Consider the following 25,350-nt stretch of genomic DNA (forward strand, 5'->3'; position numbering starts at 1 on the left):
AGTCCACATCTGTTATCCCAGTATTTTGGGAGGCAGAGGTGGGAGAATTGCTTGAGGCCAGGTGTTTGAGACAGCCTGGGCAACATAGCAAGACTCCATCTCTACAAAAAGTATTAAAATGAACAAACAAAAAAAAGCCAGGTGTGGGGGTGTGGACCTGTAGTCCTAGCTACTTGAGAGGCTGAGGCTGTAGTGAGCTATGATCGTGCAGTTGCACTCCAGCCTAGGTGACAGAGCAAGACCATGTCTCAAAAAAAAAAAAGTAAAATTTAAATTATGTTTGGGTTTTGTGAGGTTATAAAGCATTCCTTTTAAACTTGTAAAATGAAAGCTTATGTTTACATGTTTCATAGGACTGTTTTTAAAATTTATTTTAATGTTCTTTCTGCTGCTTTCATTTTATCCCTTGTCTTTGTCTTTTCCCATATTCTAATCTACCTAAAGTTATAGCTATATTTAATGTAGTGTTAATATCAAGTATTGTATTTAGGGAAATAATGGATACATATTGAAATAGGGATCCTATTACCTTAGTAATCTAAAGAAATAGCAACTCTGCACCTGTGTAGTCTTACCATGTTAAAAGAACCAAATAATAAATCCATAAATATTTTTATAGAGAACATGTGGACCAGCAGTGCAGAGAAGCTGTTTAGGATTCTCAAAATTATAATATGATTGATGCAGATAATGGAGATCTCATTTCCCTCCTTTGTTTTCCCTAAACAGTATAAAAGAAGCCTGTATTGTTTTGAATTTGAACGTCGGTTCTGCACTACTCCTGAAAGATGTACTGCAGTCAGCTTCAGGGCAGCTTCCTGCCACAGCAGCATTAAATGAAGTTGGAATTTACAAACTGGCTCAACAAGATGTTGAGATTCTACTTAATTTGAGGACAAATTGGCCTAATACTGGAAAATAATGTCTTTCAGAAAAAGGTTTTTTTGGAAGCCAATTGGATTTCAAGTTATATGATGAAATTCTGAATTAATGAAACTGGAAAACTTTATAGAATTACTTATTATCTTGGATTTATGGTGTTATTAAAATGCTGACCATATTTCCTTCATCCTCTTGTTCCTAAGGAAACAAAAACAGAAAACGAAACAATGAAAACTCATTCTATTTACAAGTATAAATGCTGAGTATGTCTGTTGAAGACAAGAGCAGAGATATTAAATTATAACCAACTTTCAATTTCCTGTGCTAATTAAGGGAAATTCTGTTGTGGATAATCAAACATAGCCAATAAATTTTTTTAAAACTCCCTTTGAATGCATATTTGTAATTGAGGCACCTGTATCTAGTTTGGGAATTCACTATATTTCCCTAAGAAAACTGGCAGGGCACAGTGTGTCATGCCTGTAATCCCAGCACTTTGGGAGGCTGAGGTAGGAGGATCGCTTGAGGCAGGAGTGCGAAACCATCCTGGCCAACATGTCAAGAGCCTGATGCATGCCTGTAGTTCTAGCTACTTGGGAGGCTGAGGTGGGAGGCTAGCTTGAGCCCAGGAGGTCAAGACTACAGTGAGCTGTGATTGTGACACTGCACAGCAGCCTGGGCAAGCAAACAAGACCCTGTCTCTAAAGAAAAAAACAAAACACATTGTGAGATGGTGAATAAGATAGGATTGTTCTTCATTTCTCACAAATGTCCTCCTATTTTAAATGCTTCCTAGTTTCATTCTGTGTGACAGTGGGCAACCCTTTCTTTCTGGATGAAACATTTCAGGCCATGGCACTCTGACTCAAACATTCCCATGTGGTAGGGAATGTTATTAAACATTTTTATTATTTATGTAACTGATGAGACAAAAATCTCAAAAGTTTATTTTTTCTTGTAACTTTTCCTTGACCTTGGGCTGTATTCAATAATAGTTTCTTGACTAATAAAATCTCAGAGTAAAACTTCTTAAAAAATTGAGCTAGATTCCCTGGAAACTTTCTATAACTATTAAATTTTATTCCAATGGTTTTTTTCTGACTTAGTGGGTTAGTACTTTTAATCCTGTAATATCTCAAAATCTAAAATTATCAGACTAACATGCAGCCTATGCTACTGATAAACATTTACTTTGTGATAATTTTGAGGAAATATTTTGAGATAAATTCTATTAGTATGTATTTTATAGAGAGTTTCCAGCTAGTGTGTTGAGCTCAAAATGTTTGTTAGTTGTCCTAGCATATTGGTTGCTTCTTCACCTCATCCTTTGAGAATTGCTGGGGCTTCCTATTTAGAATGGAGCTGGCTGGGCACAGCCCATTACATGCCTGTAAATCCCAGCACTTTGGGAGGCCGAGGCAGTGGATCACTTGAGATCAGGAGTTTGAGACCAGCCTGGCCAACATGATGAAACCCTGACTCTACTAAAAATATAAAAATTAGCTGGGTGTGGTGATGCGCATCTGTAAGCCCAGCTACAGGGAAGCTGAGGCAGGAGAATCGCTTGAACCCGGGAGGTGGAGGTTGCAGTGAGCCGAGATATTGCCACTGCACTCCAGCCTGGGCAACAGAGCAAGACTCCATCTCAGGGGAAAAAAAAAAAAAGGAATGGAGCTGCCTCTGGAACTTCCTCTCTAACCCCAGCATTTTCCCCTGCTATTCCTGAGCCTAGGGACTTTACTGTCAGCCTTCTCTGTCCTCGCTTTCCAGTCAGCTGAAAGTTTCAAGGGAACAAAATACTTCTTTCAAAAGATAGGAACCTATTTTAAAGGTATTAATTGTGTTTCAAAATCATGCCACCTTATTAAAATATTTGTCACTTAAAAATAAACTTACACTTCCTCCTTGAATTTATCCAAAGTTATTATATGTCCATCATCTTGTAAATCTTCATCTTCAGTGCACAGACCCAGGGTTTTTAGGGCTGTAAAATAATGAGAAGAAATGAAGTGAGAATTTTACAAAGTGAGAGGTATTTTCTGCTAGAAGAAACTGGAATGACCACAAACTATTACCTCAATTTGTAGAATGTACTGACCTTCTTTATACTGCACAAATGATATGGTGCCTCTGCCTGAGGAGTCCATCATCTCAAACATGGCCACAATGTTAGAGTTATCCATAAAGAAAGGAAATGCTACGCCTGTTACTTTTGCGATTCTCAGTCGTTCCAATAGAGATATTAAATATTCTCTTGGTTTTTCTGCAAAAGAATAGTTCCAGCTCTTCCTGATACAAAATTAAAATATGTCGCAAATAGAAGTAGTCATTTAACAGTTATTAAACAGCTATAGCAAAGGCACTGTACTAGGCACTGGGGACACAGGCCTTACTTTTCATGAAACAGTCCAGCAAGAAGGTAAGACATTGAACACTTAAATAATTACATATACAAATGCCCTATCTCAGATGATTGAATAGAAAACTAGAGAGACTAGACCTGGGCATGTTTTAGAAAAACTCCCCAAGTGACTATAAGTTGCAGACAGGGTTGAAAACCAAAAAGATAGAGGGAACAGCATAATACAGGGAAGAAGTTGGCCACCTAAATAATTGATAAGATATAAATAATAGGCCGGGCATGGTGGCTCATGCCTGTAATCTCAGCACTTTGGGAGGCCAAGGAGGGCGGATCACCTGAGGCTGGGATTTCGAGACCAGCCTGACCAACATGGAGAAATCCCATCTCTGGTAAAAACACAGTTAGCCGGGCGTGGTGGTGCATGCCTGTAATCCCAGCTACTCGGGAGGCTGAGGCAGGAGAATTGCTTGAACCCAGGAGGGAGAGGTTGCAGTGAGCCAAAATCATGCCACTGCACTCCAGCCTGGGCAACAGAGCAAGACTCTGTCTCAAAAAATATATATATACACACACACACACACATATATAAATATATATATAAAATAAAAACAAAGACTGATAAATATGGTCCTCTAGGAAGCATATGTACTCATTTCTAACAAAGCAATTTGGATATTCTGTAGTTTAAGCAATTTTAAAAATAAAAAATCACGATCAACTCACTTTTCAGAAATAATGCAGAACAATCCTGATGAAAGGAAGCCAAAAAGAATAGTGATAGAGCAGTTTGGATGGTATATACCACTCCTGCTGCTTGACCGTTTTATCATTTCAATCTTAAGCTTTACTCTTACATTTTTTTTTTAAGTTGGAGACAGGATCTTGCTATGTTGCCCAGACCAGTCTTGAGCTCCTGGGCTCAAGCAGTCCTCCCACCTTGGCCTCCCAAAATGCTAGGATTTATAGGCATGAGCCACCATGCTTGGCCAACTCATATTTTCTTTAAAAAATTTAAGTTACGGCTGGGCACGGTGGCTCACGCCTGTAATCCCAGCACTTTGGGATGCCGAGGCGGGCGGATCATGAGGTCGGGAGATCGAGACCATCCTGGCTAACACGGTGAAACCCCCATCTCTACTAAAAATACAAAAACTTAGCCGAGTGTGGTGATGGGCGCCTGTAGTCCCAGCTACTCGGGAGGCTGAGGCAGGAGAATGGTGTGAACCCAGGAGGCAGAGCTTGCAGTGAGCTGAGATTGTGCCACTGCACTCCAGCCTGGGCGATGGAGCAAGACTCCGTCTCAAAAAAAAAAAAAATTTAAATTACATCATTACTGAGAATTTCATGTTTATAAAAGTAGACAGAAAAGTAAAATGAACCCATCACCAACTTCAACTGTTAAAATTTGTGGCCAATTTCACTACAGCCCTATCCACATCAATTTGTGAGGAACAAAGTTAATCTTGTTTGTGCCCTAATTGAAGAGGACTGACAATTAACAGCATAAACAATAGCCCAAACCATCTCAGTTGGTTCATTTTACGCAATTCTGACTGAAAAGGTTAAGCAAACTTTCCACTCAATCAGTGCCAAAACCATTGCACCAGATCAGCTGCAGACAAAAAAGCACAGCTTTCAATGGAAAATTTTAAACGTGGGATCAAGATCCTGAAGCAATTCTTCAAAGAATTGTTAACAGGAGATGAAACGTAGTTCTACAGTATCATCCTAAAGACAAACCCAATCAAAGCAATGGCTACCAAGAGGTGACATGGTCCAGTCAAAGCACAAGTGGACCGGTCAAGAGCAAAGGTCATGGCAACACTTTTTTGGGATGCTCAAGGCATTTTGCTTGTTGAATTTTTGGAGTCCCAAAGAATGATAGCATCTGCTTATTATGAGAATGTTTTGAGAAAGTTAGCCAAAGCTTTAGTTTAAAAAAGCCCAGGAAAATTTCACCACAAAGTCCTTCTCTACCACCACAATGCTCCTGCTCATTCCTCTCATGGAACAGGGCAATTTTACAAGAGTTTCAATGGGAAATCATTAGCATCCACCTTACAGTCCTGATTTAGCTCCTTTTGACTTTTTCATTTCCTGATCTTAAAAAAATCTTTAAAGGGCACCCATTTTTCTTTAATGATATAAAAAAGACTGCATTGACATGGTTTAATTCCCAGGGCCCTCAGAGTTCTTTAGGGATGGACTAAATGGCTGGTATCGTTGTTTACAAAAGTATCTTGAATTTGATAGAGCTTATGTTGAGAAATAATTTTTAATCTTTTAATTCCATTTTTCCATGAACTTTTTGAAGTCCCCTTATACATACTTTTTCTTGGTGAGAACACTTATAATCTACTCTGTCAGCAATTTTCAAATATAAAATATATTAACTGTAGTCATCATGATATACAGTAGATCTCTTGAACTTATTCCTCTTTTGTCTGAAATTTTGTATCCTTTGGCCAACATCTCCCCAATCCCCCCACCCTCCAGCTCTTGAGCATCATTTTACTCTTTTTATGAGTGTGACTTTTTCAGATTCCACCTATAATTAAGATCATGAGGTATTCTTCTGTGCCTGATTTACTTCACTTAATGTTTTCTAGGTTCATCCATGTTGTTGCAAATGACAGGATGTCCGTCTTTTTTTTAAGACTGAATAGTATTTCATTGTGTATATATCACATTTTCTTTATCCATTCGTCCATGGACACTTAGGCTGATTCTGTATGGTGGCTGTTGTGAATAGTGCTGCGATGAATACAAGTGCAGGTATTTCTTCAACATACTGATTTCATTTCCTGTGGATATATACCCAGTGGTGGGAATGCCAGATAAGTTCTATATTTAAGTTTTTGAGAAGCCACCATATTGTTTTCCATAATGGTTGTACTAATTCACAAACCACCAGTAGTGTACAAGGGTTCCCTTTTCTCCACATCCTTGCCAACAGTTGAAATCTTTCATCTTTTGTTAGTGTTTTAGAGATGGGGTCTCATTATGTTGCTCAGGCTGGTCTTGAAGTCCTGGACCCAAGTGATCCTCCTGCCTCGGCCTCCTGAGTAGCTGGGACTACAGGCATGTGCCATCGTGCTCAGCTCTCTTTTGATTTTTGATAATAGCCTTTCTAACAGGTGTGAGGTGATATCTCATTGTGGTTTTAATTTGCATTCACCCGATTAGTGATATTGAGCATTTTTTCATATACCTGTTGGCCATTTCTATATCTTCTATGGAAAAATGTCTATTTATGTCCTTTGCCCATTAAAAAAAATTTTTTTTTTTTTAACTATTGAGGTCTTACATGTTTTGGATATTAACCCCTTATCAGACATATAGTTTGCAAATATATTCTCCCATTGCACAGGTTGTCTCTTCACTCAGTTTATGTTTTTAAATCTTTTAATTTATAGGTTTTCACTCCATCTTTTTCATCCCTGGGAATTTATGTGTTGAAACCAGAAGTAGACTTTTAAATCTAATATTGTGCCTTACTTGTACAAATAGGCTCTAGCAATAAATAGGCTACTAAAAGCAGTCACATTTTGTATGAAGTCTTCTGTTTCTTCTTCCTGGACCATATATCAAATGCAGAAAGTGGAAAAAGGCCAAGTTTGAATTTCAACTCACTGCATTTCATTTTAAAGCTTGAATAAGTAAATAATGCTAATGGAACTTGGTGTACCACTTTGATGAAAATCCAAACCAGGCTTATTGTGTATCCTTTAGGCTGCATGGGATGTTACAATGTTTATGTTTGGAGACTACAATTTATACTCTACCTGCTTTTAAAAATGTTTTGAAAATGATCACAACATAAATATATATAATAAAGACAGAACCTTTTTAAAACATGGAAGGAAGAGCCAAATGTTACTAACCACCTATGTTACAATGTCAGCTGATATAAAAAACAATTCTTCAAGGGATACAATGTTCAGGTTCAACATCTTAATCATAATAGCTAACTGAGCCCTTACTATATGCCTGGTACTGTGTGAAGTATTTTCTATGGATCATTTCATTTACTCCTCACAACAGTCACTTGCTCAAGGCCACACAGCCAGTATGAATCCAGGCAATGTGCTTCTAAAGCTTGCAAACTTTACCACACTCTACTAAAATATGGGAAGCATCTTCAATGGTGAAATCTAGTCAGTCATGATAGTCTCTATTGAGTTTTTTCTCAATAGCTTTCAAATTCATTTTACTCTACCACTCCCACAGCAATCGCTCTCATTTGGGTTACTATTAATATAATTGTCTAATTTTATTAAAGCCATCCCCTAAAAATTCATATTCCCTCCTTATACAGCATAGAATTGTCACTGGGAAATGGCAGCATAGCCAGCAACCATACACACACACACACACACACACACACACACACACACACACACCCCTCCTTATACAGCATAGAATTGTCACTGGGAAATGGCAGCATAGCCAGCAACCATATGCACACACACACACAGACACTGTGTGTGTATACACATACATATATACACACACACCCATATGTATATATATACACACACACGTGTATATATATACACACACACCCGTATATGTACACACATATATACAGTATATATATACACATATACACAGTATATATATACACATATACACAGTATATATATACACATATACACAGTATATATATATACACATATACACAGTATATATATATACACACATATACACAGTATATATATATACACACATATACACAGTATATATATATACACATATACACAGTATATATAAACAAATATATGTACTCTATTAGTATGTTTTCATGCTGCTGATAAAGACATACCTGAGACTGAATAATTTATACAGGAAAAAGGGTTTAATAGACTTACAGTTCCACATGGCTGGGTAGGCCTCACAGTCATGGCAGAAGGCACAGAGGAACAAGTCATGTCTTACATGGATGGCAGCAGACAAAGAGAGACCTTGTGCAGGGAAGCTCTTTTTTTTTTTTTTTTTTTTTTTTTTGAGACGGAGTCTCGCTCTGTCGCCCAGGCTGGAGTGCAGAGGCGCGATCTTGGCTCACTGCAAGCTCTACCTCCCAGGTTCATGCCATTCTCCTGCCTCAGCCTCCCAAGTAGCTGGGATTACAGGCGCCTGCCACCATGCCTGGCTAATTTTTTGTATATTTTTAATAGAGGGGTTTCACCGTGTTAGCCAGGATGGTCTCGATCTCCTGACCTGGTGATTAGCCAGGATGGTCTCGATCTCCTGACCTGGTGATCTGCCTGCCTCAGCCTCCCAAAGTGCTGGGTTTACAAGCGTGAGCCACTGCGCCCAGCCAGAAACTCCTGTTTTCAAAACCACTGGATCAGGTCAGGTGCAGTGGCTCATGCCTGTAGCTTCAGCACTTTGGGAGGCCAAGGAGGGTGGATCACCTGAGGTCAGGAGTTCAAGACCAGCCTGGCCAACAGGGTGAAACTCTATCTCTACTTAAAAAAAAAAATCAAAAAATTAGCCAGGCATAGTGGTGCATGCCTGTAATCCCAGCTACTCAGGAGGCTGAGGCAGGAGAATCACTTGAACCCAGGAGGTGGGGATTGCAGTGAGCCAAGATCGTGCCATTGCACTCCAGCCTGGGCAGCAAGAGTGAAACTCTGTCTCAAAAAAAAAAAGTGGCCATCAGATCTCTTGAGACTTATTCACTGTCACAAGAACAGCATGGGAAAGACTCAGCCCCATGATTCAATTACCTCCCACCGGGTCCCTTGCACAATGTGTGGGAATTCAAGATGAGATTTGGGCAGGGATACAGCCAAACCATATCATATACATAAATATATATATATATACATACATATATATATTTTTGAGATTAAGTCTCACTTTGTCACCCAGGCTGGAGTGCAGTGGTGCAATCTTGGCTTACTGCAACCTTTGCCTCCCAGGTTCAAGTGATTCTCTTGCCTCAGCCTCCCAAGTAGCTGGGATTACAAGTGTCCGCCACCATGCCCAGCTAATTTTTGTAACAGCCAGCAATTATATTTCCCAATATACCCTAGCTGAGGCAAGTTTTTCCTACCAAATTATTTCAGGTCAGGTCAGGTCTTGCTGTTACATTTAAACTTATAAAACTGTTGGTTTTTAGAGCTTTCAGAATTTTGGAATTGAGAATGGGGGACTGCGTACCTGTTTCCTCAATAGTAATTCCCCAGTTAAACTGTCTAGTCTTATTTTCTGCAACTCCTCTGTAATTCCAAGGTTTTCAAATTGGGACACATGTCATAATACCGGGGGCTTCAGCCGGGCGTGGTGGCTTGTGCCTGTAATCCCAGCACTTTGGGAGGCCAAGGCAGGAGGATCGCCTGTGGTTGGGAGTTCAAGACCAGCCTGACCAACATGGAGAAACCCCATCTCTACTAAAAATACAAAATTAGCTGGGCGTGGTGGCACATGCCTATAATCCCAGCTACTAGGGAGGCTGAGGCAGGAGAATCGCTTGAACCTGGGAGGCAGAGTTTGCAGTCAGCTGAGATCGCGCCACTGCACTCCAGCCTGGGCAACAAGAGCGAAACTTGTTGCCCTCAACAAGTTTCAACAAAAAAAGAAATACCAGGGGCTTCACAAAGACACAGGATAAAGCTAGTGTGTCTTTCTAAGCATCAATCATACCTTGGTGAGTAATATAAAACATTTATATTAAGAAATAGGTATATCTATGAAAGAACAGATCTCATGAATTTTTAAGACAAAACAAATGACTTCAAAGAAACTTCTTATGCCACATCAGGCTAAGGTCCCAGACACTGAATGGACAAGTCCTTTCTCCTCTGCCATTAGGAGGACTCAGGTAGGAAACTTCAACAGCACTGCATACATACTCTGCATGCCAGCCCACCCCTTCTTTGGCTTCATTACCTTCTTATTCTGGCTCAGTGTTTCCGTACCTATGGTTTCCTCTCCCCAGCTTTGGTGTTTATAAAGATATTTTAAGGAATTCTCATTATTATTATTATTATTATTATTATTATTATTATTATTGAGACAGATTCTCACTCTGTTGCCCAGGCTGGAGTGCAGTGGCACAATATCAGCTCACTGCAAGCTCCGCCTCCCAGGCTCACACCATTCTTCTGCCTCAGCCTCCTGAATAGCTGGGACTACAGGTGCCCCCCACCATGCTTGGCTCATTTTTTTTGTATTTTTAGTAGAGATGGAGTTTCACTGTGTTAGCCAGGATGGCCTCGATATCCCGACCTCGTGATCTGCCTGCCTTGGCCTCCCAAAGTGCTGGGATTACAGGCATGAGCCACCGCATCTAGCCGGATTCTCATTATTGAAGATGGTACCCAGCCAGGTGCAGTGACTTACACCTGTAATCCAAGCACTTTGGGAGGTTGAGGAGAGAGGATCACTTGAGGTCAGGAGTTCGAGACCAGCCTGGGCAACATGGCAAAATCCCGTCTCTAGTAAAAATACACAAATTAGCTGGGCATGGTGGTTTGCACCTGTAATCCCAGCTACTCTGGAGACTGAGGCATGAGAATCACTTGAACCCCAGAGGCGGAGGTTGCAGTGAGTCAAGATGTGCCACTGTACCCCAGGCTGGGCGACAGGGCAAAACTCCGTCTTAAAAAAAAAAAAAAAAAAAAGTGGTACCCACGTCTCAATTTTAAAAAACAGCTACACTATTTATGTGATAGGTATATAATTAATGTATGAGTATTCCCAGACTTCCCTTCCACCAAAGAGAGTTTTGTCTTTATCTGCTTAGGTTCTTTTCCCCCCATAATGCCTTCTACTGGAAAATTCTGGTTTTGCCAGATGGGTGCAAGGCTTTTTGTGCTGGAGGAAAAAAAGAATCTTCAAGATGCTAAATTGGTTGACATAATAAAGAGCTGAGAAAAACATGCAAGATAGGGAGGAGACAGAAGAGTTGGATGGGCTGAGTGTCATGAATTTGGAACCTGAGAGGATCTGCAGCTGCTGTGGAGAATACAGCTGGGAACAAGGAGGAAGGACTTTTGAGTGGTTTTACTGTGGATTATGAATTAAAGTCTTTTTGATTCCTTTCAAATTACTCTTGATTGCTGGAATGACTGTGCTGCTTTGAGTGTGATTCTGTGTTGCGACTGAGATGGCCAAATGGAAGCCTCTGTTTGTGTGTATTATAACTGTTCGAGATTCTCAGAGACTATCCTGAAGTTCACGCAGATCAGGTAAGTGGGCTCATGTTGTGACTCAGAAAAATTAAGTTTTCATTCAGTTGACTCATTGGCTGCCATGGTGCTTTTGTCTTTTCGATTTTTTTTTTTTTCTTGAGGCAGAGTCTCGTTCTGTCACCCAGGCTGGAAGTGCAGTGGTGCAATCTCAGCTCACTGCACCCTCTGCTTCCAGGTTCAAGCGATTCTCCTGCCTCAGCCTCCCGAATAACTGATTACAAGCATGTGCCACTACACCTGATTTTGTATTTTTAGTAGAGACAGCATTTCACTGTGCCACCACATCTGGGTAATTTTGTATTTTTAGTAGAGATAGTTTTTCACCACGTTGGCCAGGCTGATCTCGAACTCCTGACCTCAAGTGATCTACCCACCTTGGCCTCCCAGAGTGCTGGGATTATAGGCGTGAGCCACCTTCCCCAGCCTGTCTTTTAAAATTTTGTTGTTCATTTCATGTTTAAGATACCCATATTCAGGATAATCAAAGGTTCCAGTTGGCCTGGGACAGTCCTAGTTTACCATGTTGTCCTGGCATAATTATTAATAGTACCTATTTTCACTCAAAATATCCCTGGTTTGGATGATAACTCATACAGTCATCTTACCCATAAAGAAACACTAATGAAGACAGGAAATATAAGTGTAAGTCAGTGAGGAGCATCAAAATAACAATTTGGTAAACTCTCAAGAGAATCTGCAGATTCATAAATTGCATTCTTCTGATAAAAATTATATAACATATCAAGATGTAAAGAAAATTAAAGAATCAAGCCAAGATGGCCAATATCCAATAATAATTCCAGAAAGATATAGGTAAGGAAAATAAGAAAAATACTTCCTAGACCTGAAAGAAAAATATCTCCAAATTTAATAAGACCATCAAGTACCTAGAGCACAATACATTAACAGCAACCACAACAAAACCATTCCAAGGCATATATTTAGGACACCAGGGATAAGATAAAAAGACAATCTTAAAAAGTTTCCAGAAAGAATAAACTTGCTTCATAGCCAGATCAAGAATCTGATGACATGTGACATCAGAATTCTTCAGAGCAACATGAGAAATTAGAAGACAATGGGGCAATGCCTTAAAAATTCTGAGGGCAATATGTTCCAACTTAAAATTGTATCCACTCTTATTTTATGAGACAGAGTCTCACTCACTCTGTTGCCCAGGCTGGAGTGCAATAGTGAAATCTCAGCTCACTGTAACCTCCACTTCCCAGGTTCAAGTGATTCTCCTGCCACAGTCTCCCGAGTAGCTGGGACTACAGGCACATGCCACCATGCCTGGCTAATTTTTGTATTTTTAGTAGAGACGGGGTTTCACCATGTTGGTCAGGCTGGTCTTGAACTCCTGACCTCAAGTGATCCACCCGCCTCGGCCTCTCAAAGTGTTGGGAGGTGTGAGCCTCTGTGCACAGCCTCCACTCTATTAAAGTTTTGAATGTAGGAACTCACATTTTTATATACGTGTGTTCCCAAAATCTTTACCCCTCAAAGCACACTCTCTCTGGAAGCCACTAAAGGATATGCTCCACCAGAAGAAAGCGGTAAAGCAAGAATGAGGGATTACTGGCTGTGCCATAAAACAGGCTCCGAACACTAGAGAGGCGAGGAGTCGTCTTAGGATCAGAGTGAGGGGAAGCCATGAATAACCACTGTGTAGCTATCAGTCCAGACTGGAGCAGGAAGACACAGAGCTGGGGGTATGGGGGTTGGATGGTGACAGTGGGGGTAATTACCCAATGAATGCAAATGTAATGAGAGGAGAGCTGTACTGTGGCAAAAGAGGGTATGGATGAATTAATGATGATCACACAAATTTAAGCCAAAAATGTAAATATATTATTAACCAGAGAAAACAACAAGGGAAATATAATCAGCATAGTATAAGGATTATAGATACTTGCCTAACAATATTAAAAATTCTGAATACTGAGGATATCAAAATTGTGATCTAAATTTATCTGGAAGATGGGTGTGAGTGGGAACAGGTATATGAGGTGTGTGTTTAAGAAAGGCACATTTTCATCTTCCACAGCATAAAGCTAGTATCTAACCTAGAGAGAAAAACATTAAGCAGCAGCAATATAGGCCTGTTATTTAGAAATCTCAAGATAAATAGCAAAGAATATTGCCAGAAGAGTTGAAATTATTCTGTGCAGAAGCTGGGGATAACAACAGGAATGCTGTTATTATAAGCTTTGGAGTACTTTTCAATTTTTAAACCCCATACATCCACTTCAATAAAAATGAAATTTAAAAATAAATGTTGACAAATATTTTATATAATGAATATAACATAATATATCCCTTGTTATGATGAAGAAAATTAACATTTGTCTTTATTTTTAAATTTTTTTTTTGAGATGGTGTCTTACTCTGTCACCTGGCTTGAGTAGCAATCTACGCTCAATGCAACCTCCGCCTCCCAGGTTCACGTGATCCTCCCACATCAGCCTCTTGAGTAGCTGGGATTATAGGCACACACCACCACCTGCAGCTAAGTTTTTGTATTTTTGGTAGAGATGGGGTTTTGCCATGTTGCCCAGGCTGGCCTATGAACTCCTGAAGTCAAGTGATCTGCCCACCACAGCCTCCCAGAGCGTTGGTATTATAGGTGTGAGTCACCGCCCCCAAGGAGCTTCATGAGTAGCTGGAATTACAGGCATGCACTACCACACCCGGCTAATTTTTTGTATTTTTAGTAGAGACGAGGTTTCACCATGTTTGTCAGGCTGGCCTCAAACTCCTGACCTCAAGTGATCCACCCGCTTCGGCCTCCCAAAGTGCTGGGATTACAGGCCTGAGCCACTGCTCCTGACCTATTTTTTTATTTTTTATTTTTATTTTTATTTTTAAGATGGAATCTCGCTCTGTCGCCCAGGCTGGAGTTCAGTAGCGCCATCTCGTGCCCGGCCTTTTTTTTTTTTTTTTAAATTTGTTTTAATACTTTAAAACAACTAGCAAGAACTTTATCTCCTATACATGATATTGGTTGGGTGTTTTTTGGCAAAGTTGGAATGTTTGGTATTTCCATTTCCTTACACAGAAGCAAATGCACAATTTTGGCATTTTGGACGCTCCATATGGAGGTCGGCAAATTACAATTCTGCACCCTGGGGAGGACATAAAACCATTTTCACCTTAATATAACTTTTAAATGACACCACTCCCAAATTACAAAACGATTCAAATTTTGTAGGGGGTTCAGATGTGTAAAAAAATGTCAGGAAAAGCGATCCCCTCTAGAACATCTTCTATCCTACCCTATCAATTGTTTAGTTGCCAGATTAAAAACTTTGGCCGCGCGCGGTGGCTCACGCCTACAATCCCAGCACTTTGAGGCGCCGAGGCGTGCAGATCACCTGAGGTCAGGAGTTCGAGACCAGCCTGACCAACATGATGAAACCCTGTCACTACTAAAATTACAAAAATTAGCCGTGCGTGGTGGCGGGCGCCTGTAATCTCAGCCACTCAGGAGGCTGAGGCAGGAGAATCGCTTGAACCTGGGAGGTGGAGGTTGTAGTGAAATGAGATCACGCCATTGTACTGCAGCCTGAGGGACTGTTTTATTGAAGGCCACAGAGTTAATCAACAGCAGAAGGGCTCACGCGGCTGGGAGGCAGTGGAAACCGAGTGTGTAAGAGGCGGGTTTCGTGAGGGAAGCGAACCCCACATGGAGGGATAGCTGTACCGGGGCATGGGGGCCCTTACCCGGCCGAAAGAAAAGGAGGGCGCTGGTGAGGTAGCTAACCAGCTCCTTGATCTGATGCTTTTCCAAATACTCCGCGGCTTGAAGCTCCCTGCTGCTGGTCTCCATTGCTCCGCGTCCCGCTGTTGCTAGGCGACTGTCTGGCGTCTCAGCCGTGCGACTCTGTCTCCCTCTACCCGGCGCGGTCACGTGACACGCCTGACTGCCCTGTGGCTGCGACCCGGACCTGGAATTTCTAGAGCTCACGGTTCAGGGAAAGCCTGGGGGACATGTAGCAGGGCAGAGAGGGCAGGTGAGGTGTGGACCAACGTCACTGTCCGCGATCCAGGCTAAGGGCTGGGCCCAAATGCCTTTTTCCATCTCTCTCCAGCACCTAGCTCTGTACTTGTTGATCCAATGATTAACAAGGCTTGAAGTGCTGGCATCACAACTCAGCATGAACTAATAACAGAAGGAACTTGTACAATTTTGAGGGTGCCCAGTGGAGAGTTGTTCTTATTATTATTAAGACCTTTATTAACAGGTGCTTGCAGTTTCTTGACTTTTTTGAAAAAATCAAGTTGTAAACTTTTATTACAAATTAAAAATGAAGTTCTTAAAAATCTCAACTTGACCAGATATGAAACAATTTAAAAACCTTTAAAGGTGTATTGAGAAAAACCAGGCTTTTTAAAAAAACACGTTTGTTATTACCAAAAAGAGACGTCTTTAGGTAAAAATAATAAAAACCCCATGCTGCATAGATAATGCAGATAGTTCTATTTATCTGATCAACGGGCAAAAAGCAAGCACTTAAGGTCTTCAGCTCCAATCTTTTGTTCGTTTCTTATTGCTGGAATTTCATATTTCTTCTTGTTGGATGACTAAACTGGACGATGGTAGAGATGGTAAGCCGGCATTTACTCAGCCCCGCCCTGCTCAGCCTCGGGAGCGGACGAATTCTCAGCTGGTGGATCGGCTGATTTTGTCTCTTTGCCATCTTGTGGTTTAGGGTTTTCTGGGCATCTGCGTTGGTAATTGAAGTTGCGGCGGTACCGACGTTGAGGTGGCTGCTGACCTTGGCTCTCATCTCCTTGATTTTATCTTCTTCATTGCCGTCCTCTCTAGGCTGTCTTTGGCAAGGAGGGCCCCTGCGGAATCGTGGTCTATATCCCCGATACATATTCTGCCTCACTGGTCTACCTTGTTCTCCTGCACCCTGGTTGTCAGCACCCTCCATCACTTCTCCCTGCACAGGAGGGTTGGAATACTGTGGTCGACACCCATAGGGTCTCCGCATGTAGTAAGGTGGGAACCTTCGCCAGCCGTAGGGCCGGCATTGTTGGGCCTGGCCGTCGGGAGCACTCTCCGATCCCTCGTTCTTTTCCCCACTCTCACTATTCTGGTAATTTTGCTGGTAATTGCGTGGAGGACCCCTACGACGTGGATAGCGTCTATAATGGTTAAGATCTGCTACATATTTACTGCCTTGAACTGGAACACCACCAGGACCTGTAACATTTGCTGCCTCCGCACCCTTTTCTCCTTCAACAACATCAAACTCCACAGTCTCTCCATCTCCTACACTGCGAAGGTACTTCCTGGGGTTATTCTTCTTTATGGCAGTCTGGTGTACAAATACATCTTCCTTGGTGTCATTCCTGTTGATGAAACCATATCCATTCCTTACATTGAACCATTTTACTGTTCCCAAAACCTTCGTTGCGATGACCTTTTGGCCCCGCTGGCAGGCGCCGCAGATGTGAGGCCGCCCAGGCCACCGCTCCCTGCGCAGCTGCTGGTGGTGCCGGGCTTGGTGTCGGTGGCGCTGAGGGCGGGGGCGGCGGGGGGAAAGGCGGGGGCGGCTGCTGGGTCTCGGCCTTGCTGCTCATGGTTGCGGTGATGGAGACTGGGGCTGGCTTCGGCAGCTGCGGCTCCTCCGGTGGTATGACGGTAACTAGGCCGGCAGCGGCAGGGCTGCTCAGGGCTCTCTGGGGTCCGCTCTCCGCTCCTGCTACCGATCGAACTCCCCAGTGGAGAGTTCTAAGTGGCATCTCCGGTGTGAGCGGCCTGCAGGCATGGCGCTGGCCACCAGTCAGGAAGGTCTTGGCCTGTTGGCTCGACTGGGTTGTGGGCCACAGAGCAGCCTGGATCCTGAGCTTCAACCCCTGTTTGCTGGAGCTGGTTTTATGAGACGGAGACCACCTGACAGATTTATTTATTTATTTATTTATTTAGAGACGGATTTTCGCTCTTGTCGCCCAGGCTGGAGTACAATGGCGTGACCTCGGCTCACTGCAACCTCCACCTCCCGAGTTCAAGAGATTCTCCTGCCTCAGCCTCCCAAGTAGCTGGGATTACAGGCATGCACCACTACACCCTAATATTTTTTGTATTTTTTTAGTAGAGATGGGGTTTCACCGTCTTGGCCAGGCTAGTCTGGAACTCCTGTCTGTTGCAGGAAGTCAGGGACCCCAAACAGAGAGACTGGCTGAAGCCATGGCAGAACATAAATTGTGAAGATTTCATAGACATTTATTAGTTCCTCAAATTAATACCTTTATAATTTTTTACGCCTGTCTTTACTGCAATCTCTGAACATAAACTGTGAAGATTTCATGGACATTTATCACTTTCCCAATCAATACTCTTGTGATTTCCCATGACTGTGTTTACTTTAATCTCTCAATCCTGTTGTCTTTGTAAGCTGAGGATATATGTCGCCTCAGGATCCTGTGATGATTGTGTTAACTGCACAAATTGTTTGTAAGCATGTATGTTTAAACAATATGAAATCTGGGCACCTTGAAAAAAGAACAGGATAACAGCGATGTTCAGGGAACAAGGGAGATAACCATTAGGTCTGGCTGCCTGAGAGCCAGGCAGAACAGAGCCATATTTCTTTTCTTTCAAAAGCAAATAGAAATATCGCTGAATTCCTTTTCTCAGCAAGGAACAGACCTGAGAAAGAGAATGCATTCCCAGGGGTTGGTCTCTAAAATGGCCTGTCTCTCTAAAATGGAATGTCTTTTACGGTTGTAGATAAGGGATGAAATAAGCCCTGGTCTCCTGTAGCGCTCCCAGGCCTATCAGGACAAGGAAATTCCCACCTAATAAATTTTTAGTCAGACTGGTTGTCTGCTCTCAAACCCTATCTCCTGATAAGATGTTATCAATGGCAATGCATGACTGAAACTTCATTAGCAATTTTAATTTCACCCCGGTCCTGTGGTCCTGTGATCTTGCCCTGCCTCCATTTGCCTTGTGATATTTTATCACCTTGTGAAGCATGTGATCTCTGTGACCCACACCCTATTCGTACACTCCCTCCCCTTTGAAAATCACTAATAAAAACTTGCTGGTTTTGCGGCTTGGGGGGCATCACAGAACCTGCCGACATGTGATGTCTCCCCCGGATATCCAGCTTTAAAATTTCTCTCTGCTGTACTCTTTCCCTTTATTTCTCAGACTGGCTGACACTTAGGGAAATAGAAAAGAACCTATGTGAAATAACATTGAATTATTGGGGGCGGGTTCCCCTGATACCTGTCCTCAGGTGATCCCACCCACCTCGGCCTCCCAAAGTGCTGGGATTACAGGCGTGAGCCACCGTGCCTGGCCCTGACAGTTGTTTTGACAGACGGTCACTGAGTAAGGTGGGATGCAAGTAGCTAGGAGGGCCTCTACTCAGTCATGGGAAGACCTGAGAAACTAAAACTCTGGGCTGGGCCATCTGTCCTTGAGGGCCTGTGCCCACATGCTTCACCCAAGAGTTAGCCCAGAAGCCCCACTTCAAGAAGGGGAATGACAAGTGGTCAGTGAACATGTGAAAATATTCTAAGCCTCTTTGACAATCCAGTAAACAAAACTACAAGAAAATACCATTTCACATCTACCAGACTGATAAAGATTATGAAGTTGAACAATATCAAGTGCTGGCAAAAATGTCACACAATTAATGAGATGGTCAGTGATCATGGGAGCATAAATTGGAACATCCACTTTGGAAAATGGTTTAGAATTATCTTGGTAATTTAAACATGTTTCTACACTCTGACCCAGAAATTCCACTCCAAGAGCAGCTCTTGTCAATGTACACCAGGAGACATGTACAAGAATGTTTATAGCAGCACCATTCATAATAGAAATCACTGACAATGGCCCAAATACCAAGAGTAAAATGTATTTTAAAAACTATGGTATATTACACATGAATACTATGAACCATTTCAACAATCAGTTGTAGCTACTTGCAACAATATAGGCGAATTTCAAAAACATTGTTTCAAGAGAATATATACTATAGGACTCAATTTAAAGTTTAAAAACATACCAAACTGAATATATTGTTTACAGATTCAAACATATGTAGGAAATCTATCAAGAAACACAAGAGAATGGTAAACGCAAAATTCAGCACAGTGTTTGCCTTGGAGGTGGGAGAAAAGGGAATGGGTTTAGGGAGGAATAGTCCAGGGACTGCAGGATTCATTCTAATATGATTTTAACTGAGGAGTAGGTTCACAGGTGTTCATCTAATTATGATTCTTTATACCTTACATATGTATTTTATAAAATTTTTTGATCTGTTCAGCATTTAGTAAAAATAATTTTTCAGCAGTTGAAAAATAGAGTGTGTGGTGCTGAAGGCTATTATCCTTAGCAAACTAACACAGGAACAGAAAACCAAATACCACATGTTCTCACAAGTGGGAGCTAAATGATAAGAACACATTGACATAAAGAAGGAAACAACAGACACTGGGGTCTACTTGAGGGGGGAGGGTGGGAGGAGGGAGAGGAGCAGAAAAAATAACTACAGGATACTGGGCTTAATACCCAGGTGATGAAATAATATGTACAACAAATACCCTTGATATCTGTTTACCTACGTAACAAACCTTCACATGTACCCCCAAACCCAATATAAAAGTTAAAAAAAAATAGAGTGGAAACAGGAGATAGAAAATGAATGCTAGGAGACTGAACCAAGTCTGAAACAGAAAGTAGCCATGGTACTGGGGACATGTGATCACCGTGTCTCCACAGGGCAGGCCTACCTTGAGAATGCTGAGCTATCTAGCAGGCCAGAAAAGCCCTGATCATCTGGGAGGACTAGAGGAGATTTTAGGGCTAATGTTTGGGTCCTTGGCGCAACTTTGAACAGAGAGAAGGGATAATGCTCTTGTCCTCAAGTCTAGAGGAGGCGTTCTGAGGAGGGAAAAGACTTACTCTCTGAAAAGACTTGAAAGCTGTGTGCCCAGGGCAAGGTGAGGTGGCTTATGCCTATAATCTCAGCACTTTGGGAGGCCGAAGCAGGAGGACTGCTTGAGCCCAAGAGTTTGAGACTAGCCTGTAATGCAGGATTTTATTCTTGGTCACTTTGCAAGCCAGGGACCTCTAGCCTGTGATGCCCTACCCAGGCCTCACTCTCCTGCTGCTGGAGACAGCCTGCCCACTCGGCCTACCTGGGCTGAGTCTGGCCTGTGCTCCAGTCCTGGAGTTCTTATCCCTAACCCAAGAAGAATGAGGATGCGCTGAGAATAGAAGAGAGAGCAAGGCGGGGAGTTTTAATGAGTGACATAACAGCTCTCAGAGGCCATGGAGGGGAGGTCGGTCCCCGACCCCAACGGTCAGGTGGTTTCTCCCTGTGCTGCTGGGTCTGGGGCCTTTTATGGACTCAGAATGGGGAGTGTGTGCTAGTTGGTGTGTGAGTATGCAAAAAAGGTTAAAGTAAAGACACCACTCAAAGGTGGGCATGAGAATGTAGAAAACCAATTAGGAAAGGGTAGGTATATGTATAATAGGGGAAGGGTGAGGATCAATCAGAGGAAACATGCCAAATGGGAAGACAAGTTATCAGTCTGGTCTGAGGATTCAACCTGTAGCTTGGCTTTCAGGATTTAAACTGTCTTTGGCTTGGAGGTGGGGTTTCACAATTGACTTACCCCTATCTGCCCAAGCATTTGGCTGCCTCCTGTTGCTATCACTTAGCCAACATGCAAAACCCCATCTAAAAATACAATACAAAAATACAAAAAAATACAAAAAATACAAAATACAAAAATTAGCCAGCTGTGGTGGTACACACCTGTAGCCCCAGCTACTTGGGAAGCTGAGTCATGAGAATCGCTTGAACCTGGGAGGTGGAGGTTGCAGTGAGCTGAGATTGTGCCACTGTACTCCAGGCTGGGCAACAGAGCAAGACTGTGTCTCAGAAAGAAAAGAAAACAAAACAAACAAACAAAACTATGTGCCCAAATCTGCACCACTGGCTTGGGTTTGTAAGAAGGGTTTTTCAGAAGGATGTTGGAGACTGTTCTACAAACTTTTTAATAGCAGAATACTTAAAAAAAAATCATATGTGGACTCTCTTCCCATTACCCCTGTCCACAAATACATATACAACAGATAAAAGAGCACTACACTGGAATTCACATAGAATAACGTCACATTTTCTGGTTTTTTTTTTTTTTTTTTTTTTGAGACTGAGTCTCTCTGTCACCCAGGCTGGAGTGCAATGGTGCATCTTCCTCCTCCCAGTTTCAAGTGATTTTCCCACCTCAGCCTCCCAAGTATCTGGGATTACAGGCACCTGCCATCATGCCCAGCTAATTTTTGTATTTTTGTAGAGATGGGGTTTCACCATATTGGCCAGGCTGGTCTTGAACTCCTGACCTCAGGTGATCTGCCAGCCTCAGCCTCCCTAAGTGCTGGGATTACAGGCATGAGCCGCCACGCCCAGCGGCAAGATCACATTTTCTAAGCTCCCTTGCTTTGTATCTTTTTTACAGAAGCATGGCTGGCTGCCTGTGTGATCATAGTGACAGTTAACTGGAGCCTGGGGAGCTCTGACGCAGGGACAGAACTCAGCTGACAAAGTTGATGCATTGCTCTGGTGCCTGTGGATCCCAGGGCCCTCTCTGAAGCCTGGTTCCCGATGGGTTCCAGGGAGAGTTTGAAAACTACTGATGTGGATGTTATTCTTCAGTGGTTTTTGTATTTTTTTTTTGTTTTGTTTTGTTTTTGATCCACTCCTCTGGGGACTTGCTTTACTTTCAGTGGTAGAAGGGAGAGTAAAGCATAAACAGGAAGACCCAAATTATGCACCCCTCCTTCAAATTCTGGCTAAGTGCTTGATCCTGCAGGGTTGACCAAAGCTGTATGATCGCTTGGGAAAGTGGCTCTGGCTCTGCTTAGCGGCCAGTACAGCAGAGTCCCGGCGATGACAACAGGGATGAGAAATGGAGGGGGAGCCTGCAGCGGTGACAGTAACTATGAGAAGCAGGAGACCACAGGCCTGGGGAGGAGGATGTGAGTCACAGCAGACAGAGGGGGCTGCTTTACGTCTGCTGTCATGATATCCTTCGACTTGCCCAAGGCCAGTGTGGCCTCAACAAAACAAAGTGGAAAAAATGTAAGGAACATTCCTTAATAAGGGAGAGAAGACAAAGTCCTGGTCCCCTGCATACAGTGGTTTCTGCTCAGTGCTATAAAGCACAAGACATTAGGTCTTCTCCTTGAGAACATCATATATGATTTTTCTGAGACAGTCTTGCTCTGTCGCCCAGGCTGGAGTGCAGTGGTACCATCTCGGCTCACTGCAACCTCCGCCTTCCAGGTTCAAATGATTCTCATGCCTCAGCCTCCTGAGTAGCTGGGACTACAGGCATACACCACCAAGCCCGGCTAATTTTTGTATTTTTTTTGTAGAGATGGGGTTTCTCCCCATTGCCTAGACTTGTCTCAAACTCCTAAGCTCAAGTGATCTGCCCGCCTTGGCCTCCCAAAGTGCTGGGATTACAGGTGTGAGCCACCACACCTGGCCTATTTTTTATTTCTATTGAGACAGAGTCTTGCTCTGTCACCCAGGTTGGAGTACAGTGGTATGATCACAACTCACTGCAGCCTCAACCTCTTGAACTCAAGCAATCTTCCTACCTCAGCCTCTAGAATAGGTGTGACTACAGACATGCACCACCATGCCCAGCTAATTTTTCTTTTCTTTCTTGTAAGGGTTGGGGTTTCACTATGTTGCCCAGGCTAGTCTCAAACTCCTGGGCTCAATCAGTCCTCCCACCTAGGCCTCCCAAGTGCTGGGATTGCAGGTAGGAGCCACTGCGCCTGGCTGAGAACATATTTACTTACTCTTCAGGAGTTACTTGGTCCCAGAATAGCTCTGCTCTTTGTACTCTGGAACCTCAAATGACACTGAAACTGCAATAATCTGATTTTCTCTGGCTATGAAGTTAGGCTGAGGAGAACACAGCGGACCCTGCTGACCTCTTGCCAAGTTTCTGGTTGTTTTATTTTCCAACAAGGCTGGGTCCTTTCTCCATCAGAGGAACAACACTGTGTGCTCAGCACTCTCTCAGCGCAACTCAGATGGTGCCCTGCATCTCCCATTGCCCTGGAAATCATGCTGAAGAGAAGTGTCTGGATGCCACCTAGTGGAGTTAGCTATTCTTTGTTGGTGCCATCTGTTAATAAACCAAACTGGGCTTAATGAATCATCTTCAGCATCCTCATAGTGCTGCTCCTTCCACAACTTGTCCTTCACCTCCTCATCGCTCTTAATATTATGACTAATTCTTTTAGTGGTTGTAGGGTGGCTCCGGGTAGGGGCATTCATGCTGTGGTTCTCACTCTGGGCAACAACTTAGAACCACCTGGGGGCCTTTAAAAAGTACTGATATCTGTGCCCATTTCAGGCCATGAAATACAATCTCCTGGGATGGGGCCGGGACATTGGTGGTTTTGCTATTTTTGCTTTAACAGCTTTGTTGAGGTATAATTAACATTTGATAAAGTGCACATTTTTAAAATGTTCTATGTGGTAAGTTTGTATACAGCCATGAAATCATCACTACAGCAAGATAGTGAACATTCATTCCCCAACCCCATCCCCAGGCAACCACTGACCTACTACCCATAACTAGAGATTTGTTCGCAAATGGAACCATAGTATGTAGTCTTTTTTTTTTTTTTTTTTGGTCTGGCTTCTTTCACTCAACATAATTTTTTGAGATTCATCCATGTTGCTACATGTATTAATATTTCATTCATTTTTATTCCTGAGAAGGATTCCACTGAATGTATATATGTGAATTTGTTTACCCCCTTACCTGTTGATGCACATTTGGGTTGTTTTCAGTTTTGGACTATTGCAACTAAAGCCACTATGAATATTCATATACATGGATATACAATTTCATTTATCTCTGGGAAATACCTAGGAGTGGAATGGCTGGATGGTTGATACTTTTTTTTTTTTTTTTTTTTTTTTTTTTTTAACAGTCTCACTGTCATCCAGGCTGGAGTGCAGTGGTGTAATTAAGGCTCACTGCAGCCTGGACCTCCTGGACTCAAGTGATCCTCCCAGCTCAGCCTACCAAGAAACTGGGACTACAGGCGTGTGCCACTATGCCCAGCTAATTTTTTTTTTTTTTTTGGTAGAGACTAGGTCTCACTGTGTTGCCCAGGCTGGTCTTAAATTCCTGGACTCAAGTGATGTGCCTGTCTTGGCCTCCCAAAAGTGCTGGGATTACAGGTGTGAGCCACCATGCCCGGTTTTTTTTTTATTTTTATTTATTTATTTAAGAGACAAGGTCTCACTCTGTTGCTCAGGCTGGAGTACAGTGGCACAATTATGGCCCACTGCGGCCTTGAACTGAACTCCTGGGCTCAAAGAATCCTCCTGCCTTAATCTCCCAGGTAGCTAGGAGTACAGACGCATGCCACCACACCTGGCTAATTGAAAAAAAATTTTTTTTAAGAGATGGAGTCTTGTTATGTTGCCCAGGCTAGTCTCAAACTCCTGGCCTCAAGCAGTCCTCCTGCCTCGGCCTTCCAAGCTGCTGGGATTACAGGCATGAGCCGTTGTGCCCGGCCATGTGTTTAACTTCTTAAGAAACTGTTTTCTGGAGTGGCTATACCATTTTGCATTTCCAAGCTGATAAGCATTAAAAACTTCCCACATGATTCTAATGGACAACCAGACCCGAGTCCCTGCATTACTCCAAACTGGGTGGGTTGAGGCGAAGGGCTGGGCAGCGTTTGATCAGGAGTCCACAAGAGTCTGAGAGTACACAGCTTATGCTTGGTATAGACTTACTGTGATTCTCGACCCAGCACAAACACTGCAGTCTCCTGGGAAGGCTTTTTGAAAATGCAGCATATCCCACTGCTTCATTTGACTAGCCTAA

The 25,350-nt window shown here is 42.7% G+C and overlaps 2 protein-coding genes and 1 pseudogene across 9 annotated transcripts in view; 1 reads left to right on the forward strand and 2 right to left on the reverse strand.

Moving 5' to 3' along the window:
- RINT1 (RAD50 interactor 1) overlaps nt 1-1,268 on the forward strand; it is a 35,189-nt gene extending 33,921 nt beyond the window's left edge. For all 7 annotated transcript variants that reach the window (XM_024249862.3, XM_054560611.2, XM_054560613.2 and 4 more), the window contains one exon: nt 730-1,268. In XM_024249862.3, the coding sequence (XP_024105630.2) occupies nt 730-922 (193 nt within the window). In that variant the 3' untranslated portion in view covers nt 923-1,268. The remainder of the gene's footprint in view (nt 1-729) is intronic.
- Nucleotides 956-15,589, reverse strand: EFCAB10 (EF-hand calcium binding domain 10). 2 transcript variants are annotated; one of them, XM_024249864.3, is made up of 4 exons: nt 15,169-15,335; nt 2,981-3,145; nt 2,779-2,866; nt 956-1,080 (listed from the first exon to the last, which is right to left on the reverse strand). In XM_024249864.3, exons 1-4 carry the CDS (start codon nt 15,272-15,274, stop codon nt 1,044-1,046), a joined length of 396 nt encoding a protein of 131 aa, XP_024105632.2. In that variant the 5' UTR covers nt 15,275-15,335; the 3' UTR covers nt 956-1,043. The 2 variants fall into 2 exon arrangements, with proteins under 2 accessions (XP_024105632.2, XP_024105634.2); XM_024249866.3 differs by lacking the exon at nt 2,981-3,145 and having other exon boundaries at nt 15,169-15,589.
- A 132-nt stretch (nt 15,590-15,721) lies between these two features.
- LOC100451351 (Y-box-binding protein 1-like) lies at nt 15,722-17,052 on the reverse strand (annotated as a pseudogene).
- Nucleotides 17,053-25,350: the final 8,298 nt, after the last annotated feature.

This window comes from Pongo abelii, chromosome 6 (genome assembly GCF_028885655.2).
Source record: "Pongo abelii isolate AG06213 chromosome 6, NHGRI_mPonAbe1-v2.0_pri, whole genome shotgun sequence".
In the NCBI taxonomy this organism is placed as follows: domain Eukaryota; kingdom Metazoa; phylum Chordata; class Mammalia; order Primates; family Hominidae; genus Pongo; species Pongo abelii.